This window comes from Homalodisca vitripennis, chromosome 8 (genome assembly GCF_021130785.1).
Source record: "Homalodisca vitripennis isolate AUS2020 chromosome 8, UT_GWSS_2.1, whole genome shotgun sequence".
NCBI classification, from domain to species: domain Eukaryota; kingdom Metazoa; phylum Arthropoda; class Insecta; order Hemiptera; family Cicadellidae; genus Homalodisca; species Homalodisca vitripennis.
Window position 1 is genome coordinate 65,527,362 of NC_060214.1, and position 13,670 is coordinate 65,541,031.

At 30.2% G+C, this 13,670-nt stretch overlaps 1 protein-coding gene across 3 annotated transcripts in view; it reads left to right on the plus strand.

Annotated features, from left to right (window-relative positions):
- The first annotated feature begins 698 nt into the window (after nucleotides 1–698).
- Nucleotides 699–13,670, plus strand: part of LOC124367654 (ribosomal protein S6 kinase beta-2-like) — a 59,889-nt gene continuing 46,917 nt past the window's right edge. For 2 of the 3 annotated variants that reach the window (XM_046824650.1, XM_046824651.1), the window contains exons 1-2: nucleotides 699–1,055; nucleotides 8,308–8,351. In XM_046824650.1, the coding sequence (XP_046680606.1) occupies nucleotides 951–1,055; nucleotides 8,308–8,351 (149 nt within the window). In that variant the 5' untranslated portion in view covers nucleotides 699–950. Of the gene's footprint in view, nucleotides 1,056–8,307; nucleotides 8,352–13,475; nucleotides 13,610–13,670 lie in introns of those variants that run through there. The other variant, XM_046824652.1, reaches the window with a different exon arrangement.

Sequence of the window (13,670 nt, forward strand, 5' to 3'; positions counted from 1 at the left end):
ATTGCACAATCTAGAGAAGCGATGCTATTCTTGACTTTGGTGTGATCTTTTCTTTGGAGCTTAAGTCAACAATATTGTGTTGCGAGCAAGCTGTCTACTTAGATTTTTAGCCTGTTCTACAAGGGGTATCTGGCTTTGGTGCTCTGAAGATGTCTATAGTTGACTTCTTTTTTTCAAATTAAAAATTAAATCAACCAATTAAATCCGGAGTGTTATACACCTTATGCTCAGGCTAACTAATTTACCTGGAATATTAAAGCATTACAATTTTATAATTTATTATCATTAAATACATATGTTCTACAACAGTGTCTTTTTATAAAGTGATATCTAATTATTCAAAGCACTGATTGTATATGAGAAATATACTGTTTTGTTTAATGTAAATGATTTGAAATTAGATAACATTTGCAATAGTTCCACCTTTTACCTTAAACGTTTAATGTTGAAAATTTTGTTTAATCAAAATTTATTTTATAAAGAAAAACTAAAACAATAAAATGCAGATATCATATCAATTTAAGTTTTATATAGATGACTTAGATTGGCTTTTATATAAAAATAATAGTACATTATTATAGTATATTTTCCGAGCGTTCCAGAAACTAAATAGTCGGAATTTCTAGTTCTATTCATGTATCCCCTCCACCACCTCAAATTACTACGCTACGCTGCTGCTCTCTTTCTACATTCTTGGATCTCGATTCTCGACACATTTCGTTTCGTTCCGTTCACCGTCAGAACTTTCACGATTTCGTGTTCAGGCATATCTTGCCAGCACAGTGATTAAGGCATCTGTGACAAATAAAAATATGTTTGTTGTTTTTTGCATATAATTGTGTTTGGCTATAAAAAGTGCGTGTGATAAATTGATTTCTTTATAAAATTCTGTAATAGTATGTGAAATTGTGTTTTGTTATTTAATGGAAATTTAATCGTATACGTGGATAATGGCAATGGCTGACCTTTTTGAATTTGAATTGGAACCTGATGCTGGCAAGGAAGAACACCTTAACAAGGGTAATAATTCAGAAGAGGATGTTGTCATTGAAGAGGTATTGAAGAAAACTTTATTTTACCTACTATGCTTAACTACTGACCTATTTGAAACATGTAGCTTACTGAATATAAGCAATTCTATCAGAGTAGGTTTACTGAACATGTTGCATTACTTTTCAAAATTGAATGATAAAATTAACAAATCTCAATGATTTTGTAATATTGTTACCTTGAGTGTTTGAAATCAAAGATCTGCTAATTGTCATTGTCATCCGATTCCTAGATGCACTCTTTTTGTACATAATTCACCATATGCCTCTGCTTTTTATAATAAAAATTATATAGGCCTAGTTTATCCTTTAGGTGGTAGGATCTTAATAATAACAATTGATTAATCTCAAGTACATATTTATTTATAAACAGCTTACACTAAAGCAGTACACATGGTAGCCTATGCAAATGTTTGGATGAGTGGACTATAGACAACTAAGTTTATGAATAGGCCCTGTACAAAAATAAACAACTTCAATGTTTGTAACATAGACCTATATAGAAATATGCCAACACAATAAAAGAAGAGTGTTTATAAAAACATGAATAATCCTTTACCTCTAGTACTGGTGATCATTTTTTTCCAGGTGGCAGGCCATTTTTGATTGTTTTGTACCAGTAGGTTTAAAATGTTGTAAAACGTAAATGTAACTTAGGTGTATAAACCTATATGTGTAACAGATTTTTTCAGAGGAATGTTGTGGAGATTATTATGATATAAAAAATTACAGTACTACAATAAATAATTCAATGAAAACTTTTGCAATTTCCCCCCTCTTTTTAATATTTGAAAAGTGGTGAAACTGCACTTTGTAAAGTGTGATATAACAAATATTAGAATCTAAAATGGCCAATTTATTCAGAAAAATATATAATAGGCCTATATAAACATAGTTTCAGAAAATGTATAATCGTATTCAGGTTCTCTTGAAGGAAAATTGGTATCAATTTACAAAATCGTGACCATGGAAAGGTATGTTAATTTTTTTTTCCTGAAAACTACAATTTTTCCTGAAAACAATAGTGAAGAAAAAATTCGTCGGCAACAAAAATCAAAGGAGTTACGATTTTTTGAAATCCTCTGAAAACTCTGTTTTTGACAGTACCTCTGGCAATTTTACTGAAATGATGACGTTAATCCTGTCAACGATGCCTGCCCGCTGCGCAGTGCTTCGCACTGCTTGCTCTTTTAGAAAAAAAATTAACTCGAGCTTGCAAAAGTCGAATCCCAGATCACGTGATGCCCCCGATCCTTAACCCTCCAAGTGTTGTTCGACAAAAGTTTGTCGGTTATTTTCCATCCTTAATGCAATAATGGCCGAAAGGCATCAATATAATACAATGATATACTTTCCCCCCAGTTTATATGCACCTGTGATAATAATACTTGGCTATAAATGCCCAACCCATGAAAAAAAGTCCATTTTTCATGGTCACGGTATTGTAAATAAATACCGGAAAATTAAATATATTCTAAAAACCACAAATAGTACACGAAAGACTGCATTTGTTAGGGGGATAATTTAAAAAAATTAAAAAGAAATATAATTCTTACACTAGCCTATATGTTCCTAAAATGTACAAAAGAATGTTGTGCACTAGAAAATAATAAATAAAAATTATCTGACATATCCTACAAGTTTCTTTTGTAAATTTTGATAAGGAAATATTTGTCTGATTATATTCATTTTAAAATAAATAAATAATAATTTTAAACTTTTGCTGAAATATTGGCTTAGTTAGGAGTTTCAGAAAGTATAAAGGAAAACCTAGTTGTCACTGTCAAGGCCTAGGTTTATAAGTAATTAACATTAGGTATCTCATGAAATAAATACTTTTTGTGATAAAATATAAAGACCATAACAGAAGATCAGTTTCAAAATGGCTAGGTGAAGAAGATTGTTCTGGCAAGTTTATGACATCATTGTTGCCAAAACAGTGAAACAAATGTCACCTTTGAATTCAGATAATATTATTTCTGTTTGAAATTGTGTATAAATAGTAGTGGTAGTGTTGACTTGTGTACAATAAGGACTGTCAAAACGGGTGTTTGTCATATCCACATATTGCCAATTGCTAGTTTCAGGGTTAAGAAAAGTACCATGATTGTGTTATAAGAAATGTGCTATTTTGTATTTAATAATATATTTATAGCCTATTTAAAACACACAGACACACACACACACACAATATTTAGGCTAAACATAGACTACACACATACACATATATATGTCTAATAAGAAAAAAAGAATACCGTGATTCTACAACTGAAATTCATCCATTGTAGTAGGAAATCAGGAAAAGATGGTCAAATTAAAACTGAACTTATGCTGTGACACACCCAAGTTCCCAATTAATTCTTCATAGGCTAGTTGGAAGTAGTAAATTGTGCTGTGAAATTCATAGTTAAAGGTGTATCCTAGCAGACGAGGTTTAATGATCTGTTCTGACTACACATCCCCAATTCTTAACAATACAGTATATCCAGGCAATTAATATCACAATTAAATAGTTGTAACCTGTGTATTAACATAGGCTAACGTCTAGATGTTGTCTTTTATTTTTAAGGGATCTTAAAACTAATTACTACTATCTTTCACTCTAGTTTAGTAAAATATTACTATTATCGAAGTTGTTTTATTGAAATAGCCCTCAAAAAATTATTCCATATTGATTCTTTTGAAATTGCTGAATGTGCTTGCTCTTGATGGTATGGAGTCCATAATATACTAACAAATTCCAACACTGATCTCACTTGAGTCCTGTATCTATACAATCTCCATTGCTTCAAAACTTAGACCTGGTCTAAATGTTCTAATGAAAAACTCATTAAGTTGGTCATAACTTAATGGCAATTTTGTCATTTATGGTTGGCAAATTAAACCTAATACTACACATGCACTGTAAATTGTCTAGTGTATTTGAGGAGATTTTATAGATTATATAATCCAGTAATCCTTGATTATATGTAAAATATGAATGCCAATGTTTGTATTCTAAAGTTAAAAAAATGTAAATTAAATTTTTGTTTATATTGTTATTTTATTTTAAAATTTGAATATTAAGTAATAAATATTAAATGAAATAAATATTACAAGTTAAAACCTACTACCCTCCCCCTAAATAATACAAGAAAAACCATCTTGTGTTCATTTTTAACCCTTTATCATCCAAGCCAACATTTTCTTATGTATTTTGAAAGTTAATTTTCCAAAAACTGTGTAGGCTACATAAAAAATATGTGATTTTGTATGCTTTTGGGGAAAAATATCTACATACTTTTTCATTCAATGTTCTGGTTTGAGGCATAATTTTTTACTTAAAATATATTTTACTGCAAAATATATATTTAGGCCTGTAAACAATATATATTTCAAATAAATAATCCATGAGTACATAATCCAATTAGGTGTATTGCTAAAACAAAGTTTTATCATGATTACAGACAAAACCTTTTAGTCTACTTAGCTGAAAATAAACCTGTATGAATTAGACTGCTTTTTAAATTAAATAAACACACTTTTATTCATATTTAAAACTTCACACTATGCATACTATTTATAAAATGGCCAGGCTTCTCTGCAAAAGGCCTATTTACATTTTTGTGTTTTATCAGACAAAAGAGGATGGCAAGCAACCCCATTTGTGCAGACTGTTATGGACTTCTTTCTGCTCTTTTTCCAAACATCTTGAAATTATAATTAGAAGTAAAGGGATACATATAGAATACAAAAATAATATTGTTGTGACTTTTAAGTCATGAATATATATTATGAAAAATGATGAGTCGCCGGCATTAGATCACTAGGGTAGTCCTACTTGCGTAAATCCTGACTGGCGATAAATCACATAGACATGGTTGGTCTTGAAAGGGTTAAAAATGTTATGAAATATTTGGCTGGAACATAACACAAACACCAAAAGAGTGCTTGGCACTGATAGAGGTGACTTGTCATAAATGTGTAGACTGACAGCACGACCCTTCTCAAAAATGCTTGGCACTCAAAGGGTTGAAAGTATTCATATCCGCAAATAAACTATTTGGACATTCAGGTTTAATATCAGAAGAATAAGTTAGCAATATAATCTAGTAATAGGTTAAGATTCTCTCCTCTTTCACAATGATAGTAACATGTTGATCTTAAATAACTCTTGATATCCTACGGTTAGAAATTGTTTACATTGTTACATAAATGTTTCGTTTTTTAATATCTATTAATTTAATGTAACAAGGCACATTTTCAATGCGATGGTAGAAACGGTGTCACAGATTTATCTTAATGAGCGAAAACAATCGGATGATTAATTCATGGGTTTTGACATTTGCATCGTGTAGAGTATTAGGGATATCTTGGTGAACTCAGTGACCCCTTATCTAGCCTTGGACCATAGTTGCCTAGTTATGTAACAGCGTGCTCTGATTGGGCTACTCGGATGACATAAAATACTAATAGAGTTTGATTTTCACTGCAAGTACTGTATTGAGAAATTCCCAGTACTTCAAGGAAACATAAGTACTAACTAGCCAATCTGTCTTTATTCTATTGTGTTGTAACAGGTTTAAATGAATCAGAATATATAAATAGTGTTTTAAAGTTTACTTCTATCAATAACATTGTGCTGCCAGTTTCTCAGGGTCATGACATGTATACCATTTTAGTAACTATCATCAAATGAGTGGTACATTAGAGTAGTCATTTAAAAATCTTAAATATAAATTACTTGATGTAATTTTGAAAGTCACAATGAAAAAGAACAATGTATAAAACAGTAATAAAATTTAAACAATATTAGTTGTTAGGGTAATTTACTAACAGATAGTTGTCACTAATTTTGTTCTATATTTTTAGTCGAGTTAAGACTTCAAAATCTTGGAGAAAATCCAAGTTTGTTCATAACTATCTATTATTGCTTGTGTTTTTATTTCATCAATATGACTAAAATGATGTGCAACTTTATCTAACTTGTACTGAGAAGCATACGTTTCTGAGAATTTATTTTGTTCCAGTGCCAAATAAAACTTACTTCACCAAAGGATTAAATTTCCAGGACTAAAATTATATGATAAACTTTCTCAATATATGAAACAAATAAAGTGTATAAATACTTTTATTAAACAAGTTAGAAAATGGGTTTTGAAATTTAACAACATTGACTTTTACGGATGGAATGAGAAGTAGTTGACAAACTCTTTATTTATGAACATTATTTATGAACATCTTGTTCTATAATATTGATTCACTCAGCAATCAAGCACAGGATAGTTTTAAATAATGATGCTTTGGTATTACCTGAAGGCCACTATTTTTGGAGGAGTTTTTCTGGCTGGAGACCTAAATAAACTACATTATTAGAAAGAAAGGACTTTATTTGACCTACTGTTAAAATTACCTGTCATCAGATGATCAGTTCTTGTAAGGAAGCGACTTTGACAAGAAGGAGGCCATTCTGTACCTATCCACTATTTGTTATGACTATGACTTGTAATTTTCACAATATGTCACAGTATGCCTGGTAAGAAAAACCCTTCAAAAAAATAGTGGTCTCTGGATAATATCAAAGTACCTAAATAATTAACAAAATTGTAGTGGGAGATGGAATAAGATCTAGCTAGTTAAATATCAAAATATTCCACTCAAAGTTCAAAGTTAGACAAACCTATATACAATATTTTTACTACATAAATATGGTAACATCGTAAACAAAACTTCATTTAAAACCAGTTCAAATGTATGCCCAGTTAGTTATCCCTTCTCCTCTACAAATAAAAATTAAATGATATTTTTGCAAATAACTGATAAAAACAATGGTATAGAGAAAACACAATTTTATGTTCATAATAATTGGAAAGCCATATATCTAAAATGAGTTGTCATACAAAACTGTACTAGCAGATTGAGAGAAAGTTTACTTAAGTTTACATTTTAGTACCAAGGCTTGCATTTTAATCAAGATGGCTGTGCATACATCCTAGTGAAAATACTGTAAGTGTAAACTTTCCAAAACGCCAAGGAGACTAGGCTGTTTAGTACTAAGCATACAATAGGTCAAGGATAAACACAGTGATTTTTTTTAAATTAGACTACTCATTCCTTGCAAAACTTAAGTAGGAGAAGGAATTCATAAGTAGTAGAGTCCAGTGAGTCTATAGTGTGAGTCATTAATAACACAGCCAGCTGAGTGAATCATAGTTATTTTTAGCTTAATGTCTAGACAGAATTTGTTTTCAAACAATCCTGTCATCTTTGTTTTTGTTTAGCTCTGATTAAAAGGATTTTTTTGTTTGATGATAAAATGGTTATACTGTTAGGTAACATTGTGTAATATTACAATTACATATAATATTACAATATAATATTACATGGTACAATTTTGAGTTTAGATCTTGTAAGAGATGTATTAATTTTGATTTTTATTAGACTAGGTATTGAATAGAAATGAAGAATTAAGATACAAATCAATAAAATCGTAAATTTGTGTCTATGATGCAACATTGTAAAATGTAATGTTTGTTTTGAATTTTTACAAGCAGTGACACTATTTCCTCAGTGTTTAAAATAAATACAGTTAAAGTTGTTTAATTTCAATATAATACCAGTTTTATTTATTTCTTTTCTTAGTTAAACATGACATGTATGATTAACCTGTACATTGCCAAAAACCTTATTCTGCTACCTGTTAGGAGCTAGTTATACTATTACAATTTAAATTACTACATTTGGCATTGAATTAGTTATATAATTTATGAAAAAATCACTAGCTACACTGTATATGAAATGTTGAAACAAAACTACTGTCCTGACCTCATGTTGTGATGAGACTTAATAGTCAGCATTGCTGTAGGCCTACTATCAGGTGTGCTGCTCAAAATGTAGCCTATTGTTTGTATAACTGCAATTATGTTAGTATGGAAGTAAAACATGATACTTGTTTTTTTATATCTAAATTGCAATGTCATAATACACTGAAGTATGTGTAAATTTATAGGTATAGTAGATTATATAGATTGGTGTATTTGCGAATAAAATAACAACAGTAATATAACAACAATGTAAATAACAAATAAATATAAAATCAGTTAATACAACCATAATAATGTAACAACAATATATATAATAAGGAAATCAGCAGTACTATTGCATGGGATGTTGTAACAGATTATGCTTAAAAGCAGTATCACCATCACTCTAAAATATATAATAAGATATTATGTTACTGCAGCTACAACTGTTAAACTCATAAAATGTTTTTTTCCAGGATGAATTTGATGAAGACCCAAACCTAAACATAATCCCTCCAAAGTAAGTATCAAAACATTTGTTGTCACTAACCAAGCCTTGTTATCATCATATTAGGATATTTTGTTTTAGTGCTAATTCACATTTGGAATCAACCACTATCAAATAATTAAATTAAATTAACCTTTAATGTCACTAACTTGTTGTGATCTAGGAAATAATTTTATTAAATATGATAAATCAGTGGGTAGATTGATTCACAAATTTCAAAACTCCCCACGTATTTTGACCCGACCTAATTACTAATATTTATATATCATCAACGTTTAATACTTTTACTTTAATTTTTCTAATGTAATCAAGTTAGTGTAAAATTACAGTATGCATGATGAATGTGAAATTAAGCAGTACTAAGTGCGTCTTAACGCAAATAAAAGGGTGTAAGTAAATCTGAGGTGGTAATGACATTTCTTCAAATTAACTGTTTAACCTCAGGTGATAACATAAATAACATATTTCTAATTAATTTTACAATTAGAGAATATCAAATTAGCCCTTTTGGTCCATTTGTACACAGGACTGCTACAACGTAGTATCAGAGACATGGGAGGAATGATGAAAATCAAAACAGAAAGAAATTTTACAACTAATATTATGTTCTAACATTGAATATGTTAACATATTGTTCCATGTAACTCTTTTAGGACCAAGTGGAACTTTCCTGCTGTAAAATACCAACACAAGTTTACAGTTAGCTGCTGCAGTTTTTTGTTTTCAATCAATCAAAATTCAAACTAAACATTATAGTAAACAATCAAGGCAATAGATATACTAATATGACATAATATTTTGAAATGCTTTTGCCTTCTAATGTTTAATTTTCGAAAAACAAATTTTTTGACAGATGTGTTTAAATACGAAATTAATTACTATATTATATTTCAGTTGAATTTGTGCATAATTTTATATGTAATATGGAACATTTACTTTATGATAACATTACACATGCTTTAACTTAGTAGATTTTCTCACTAAAGAAAACAAATCACATTAATAAATTTATTTTTTTACAATAAAAAAATGTGTTTATAACGTTTAAGGAAAAGGGAAGAAAATTTTACTGTGGACCATTTAATACCATAAACATTTACAAAATATAATTTGTACAGTTGTAAAAATAATTTCTTTGGAAACCTTATAAAATGCATAATTTACAGATTTGTCTCGTTTATTTGGTTAATATTTTTTGTTCTAAACTTTTTTCCATTTAGTCATTACTTTAGATGTCAACTGTGGTAGATGCACTAACGAGTATGGTATGTCCAGTCAGTATCATTCGGTATAGGCCAGCAGTGAAGGTGTAACCGGTTCTCCTGGTTTACTCAGAACTCGCTTCTTATAGATAACTGGATTTAAAGAAGGAAGTTAATTTAGGGTCTAACTTAGTAAATTTAATATTCACAAAAGGGCAGAGTTTATGAAGCTTGAGCAATGATGTGGTGTTACCCTACACCACACAAAATGTGTATTAAGTTTGTGTAAACACTACTTACAACATGTTTTGGCTTACATCTTTTGTGAGTACTGGTAAATGCCAAACTTAAATTAAATTGGCCGGAAAATTTCTAAATTCAATTTTAAGAAGGATCTAGGTCATGTCATGAGGAAATAGAAAGTTATTCTGTACAGTAATTAGTTAAATAGCTGTAGAACCAATGGAGCAGAGTGAAAGTGATGCCATGTGCAAGGAATCAGTGTTAATAGGACAGTGTATTATTGGTCATATGAACGTGGATTTCATCAGGGATTCAATACAGTAGAAATTTATGATCTATTCAAATTTGTCTCTTTATCTGGAGGAGATTTTCAGTTAAAAGGGTTTAATATGTATTATATGTACATGGTTAGAATAATCGTGCTTTGTGTTTTTTAATTGTTTTTCTTTAATAAAAAAGAAATAAAAAAATTATGTTAATTTTACACTAGCCTGGTTATAATTTGTGAAATCAATATACATACCCAACCAGCCATATCAAAGATCAACAAAACTTGTAGTGTACCAATCCCAATAAGTGTTATTCAATACGGTGTTAATTTGTTATAAAAATGTTCGTTATTTTCTAAATATTTTGCTGAGGGCTTATTCAATCCGTTTATTAAAATCCATCAAGGATCTAATAATGTTAGATTAAAAATTATGGGAGCTTCTGAAATTAAAATTAAATAAAGTTATTATTCTATATCTTTTACTTGTGCTCAGTGTATATGCAAGTAAATCACACAATTATTGAATAATTTAAGGACGCACAGACAGAAAATGTTCGACTACATTTTGTTCAATTATTTAAATACATCTATTGTTCTTAATTGGCAATGAAGCTGTTGAAATACAGTGTAATTAAAATTTTATCTTACAAGAATAAAATCACAAGATAAGCAATTAACACTCATTAATGATTGGATTTCTCATAGAAATAAATATCTTCAAATGTATTGTGTCTCAACTAGTCTGGTCCTAGCTGACATAACAAGAACAGCTGACCACATACCAAGCAGCTGTGAGAGAGGGAGGGTGTGTTGCTCAAGGCCATCTGGTCTACCTCCCATCTGCCTGCTCTCCTGTGTATCTTGTGTCACTTTGGTCATTTATTATCAATGACATTTCCTGGCAAGGTCCTACTTTAGGTGGAGAAAAACTACTGGTCACTCCTTTAGCCTTTACAGTCACTAGATAGAGATGGTTCTATCGGATTTCAACATCCTAATCCTACACTCAGTTTACTTACATTTCTGTTTATAAATAAATATTCAATTATGCGATGGATTCCATTCCAGTACTGTACATCAATTGTTAAAATACCCACTTGCAGCCCTTAGCCCAGATTCTGTTGGTTTAATTTTGTCCACTGGTGGTGACAAACAAGACAAAGGTCAGTTGCTTTTACTGGAAACTAATCAGACGGATTGACATCCTTGACAAGCAACATCCTTGGGAAATGTCCCGGCTATTTAGGTGTTGTTTACAAGTGACAATCACTTTGGGGATGGATTACCCAGAATTAAATTTAAACTGAATATGTTTCCTTAATGCTTTTGTTATGAAAGTTTGTAATAATTAGTTTTAAAATTACGAAGTATTACAGAAAAAAATCAAAATTCCTGTAAGGAACTTATTATAAAACATTTTATTTTTGGAAATTACAATTTAAATAAAATATTAAACATCTCAACTCTGATCTCAACATAACAACTAATGGAATTATAATAATATGGGGAGAATAATACAAGTAGATAATTTTAATAACAAATGTTTTCACACCTAAAACATAGAATCTGTGAAGAGATAATTTAGTTTGAAACTTTAAACGTAGTGCACAGCAAAATTATCATTGTTACAGCAACATTCACCATGCATTACAACAGTTAAAAGCTTATGTCTACATTTTTTACTAATGATTTTTATTGTCAAGATTTCAAGGTGCAAACAATTTACACCTACACCTGTTGCTGTTTTTAGATTTAGCAACGTTTATTATTTTATTAAACCCTTCATATTCGTATTAGTTTCGTTAGTTTTTTCACTTTAAGCTTTAAAAAGTTCAATCGTCCACTATCTTGAAATGTGATATCATATAATATTAATTTTCTCATAATTTTAGACTGCAAGATTAATAATTGTGCCAGATTTAAGTATTTAAAAAATCTTTATTGGTTTCTGAATTAAAATATAAGAAACACATACAGATGTCCAGACAAATAGTAAACTAAGCCTTTCTGATCCATGTCTATATTACAATTTTTTGTTTTTCCTGACACAAAGAATACATCTTCAAAATATGACCGGAGATTTTATAGACGTCCTATATAAGGGCATACATTGACAATAAAATTAATAATACCAGTCAATCAACATTTAAAAATCGATTTGCCCATAAAGAGTTTTTGAATTTCAAGACATAAAATTAGATAAAAATGTAATATTATTCTTTTATAATTGGATCGTTTTAAAGAAACTGCATTTTAACAGTGGAAATGTAGCACTTTGTTCTCTATATTTAAGTCTTTGATCATGAAAATCAATTTTAGACTTGATAAAAGTACAACACTTTAATTTTATTATTGACGTTATAATAATAGTAGTAGTAGTACACATACGTGTAGTGAGTATGTGGTGAGAGAGAACACCACATATACATTAATTGTTTTATCATTTTTGTTTATCTGGTATTTTAATTTTGTTTATTTTCAGCTTTGTTTAAAATATTTCTGAATCCCAGATTTTCTCTACCTTAGAGGTTATTGTTTAAAAAGTGTACTTGATTTGAAAATGTCAAAGATGATCAAATCATAGTGTGCTGTAGAGGTTATCCACGAGGCCAAATGTTTTGATGCAATTTTATCATTAATTGATAAAGCAATTAACTTAAGGTCATTAAAAGTAATTCTATAATCTGTACTGTTGGTAATTTTCAAAACACACATGTTAATTAATATGCAATGAAGATGATAATTTTATGTATATTGTTTATTTAGGTCAATTCAAACAATAATTCACTAAAGCCATTACCCAAATAAGTAGTGCTTTGATGTGTTCACTGCCAGGGTTTACATAGGCTGACTATGCTATTTAGTCCAGTAGTAAAAAGTGGTGTAACTAAGGAGGGGTATACCCCCTCCTCCGAATTTCTAAAACATTTTAACAATATTTATAACAGCAATCTGACTTGTTTCGAATGCAGCAGTTAAATCTTCAACTTTGAATTAGACCTATCTAATTTATTTTAATGCAGATTTATCTCATACCTCTTGTGTGGTGTACTCTTCAATCAGATAACCCCCCCCCCCCCCTAAAGCCGAGTCCTAGTTATGCCCCTGATAAGAACTGTCCTATCTGGGAATCCAAAGTGCTAAGAATGGTAGTCTCTTACTGGATTGCAGAAGTTATATATATAGTGCACAGTTAAAGGGTGTATTTCTTTATCAAGATAGATAGGTTTTAGTTACTTCACTCTGTTTACTCTGGGATGATTCACTGTGTATAAATGTTTGAAATGTCATCGGTCAGTTTACAAACATGACTGTTGCTGATATTCGGCTCTAGGAAGTGAATGTTTAGGCAGTCTAACAAATGTCAAGTGATATCTGTGGTGATAAGCTGTGACTCAGCCTTCATTAACAGTAGTTGTAGGCCGACTACAGTAGTTGTAGGACTGTAGGACGTGGTGGGTAATCGAGGTTGTTGTGGGTAGATGAATTACAAGTGATCGACTGACTGACCATCGACTGAGCATCATGTCCCGCACCTCTGACTCAACACTTGGGTATGATATATTTAAACTAAATATAAACTGGAGACTTATTTTTAACAATCTATGTAAGCCT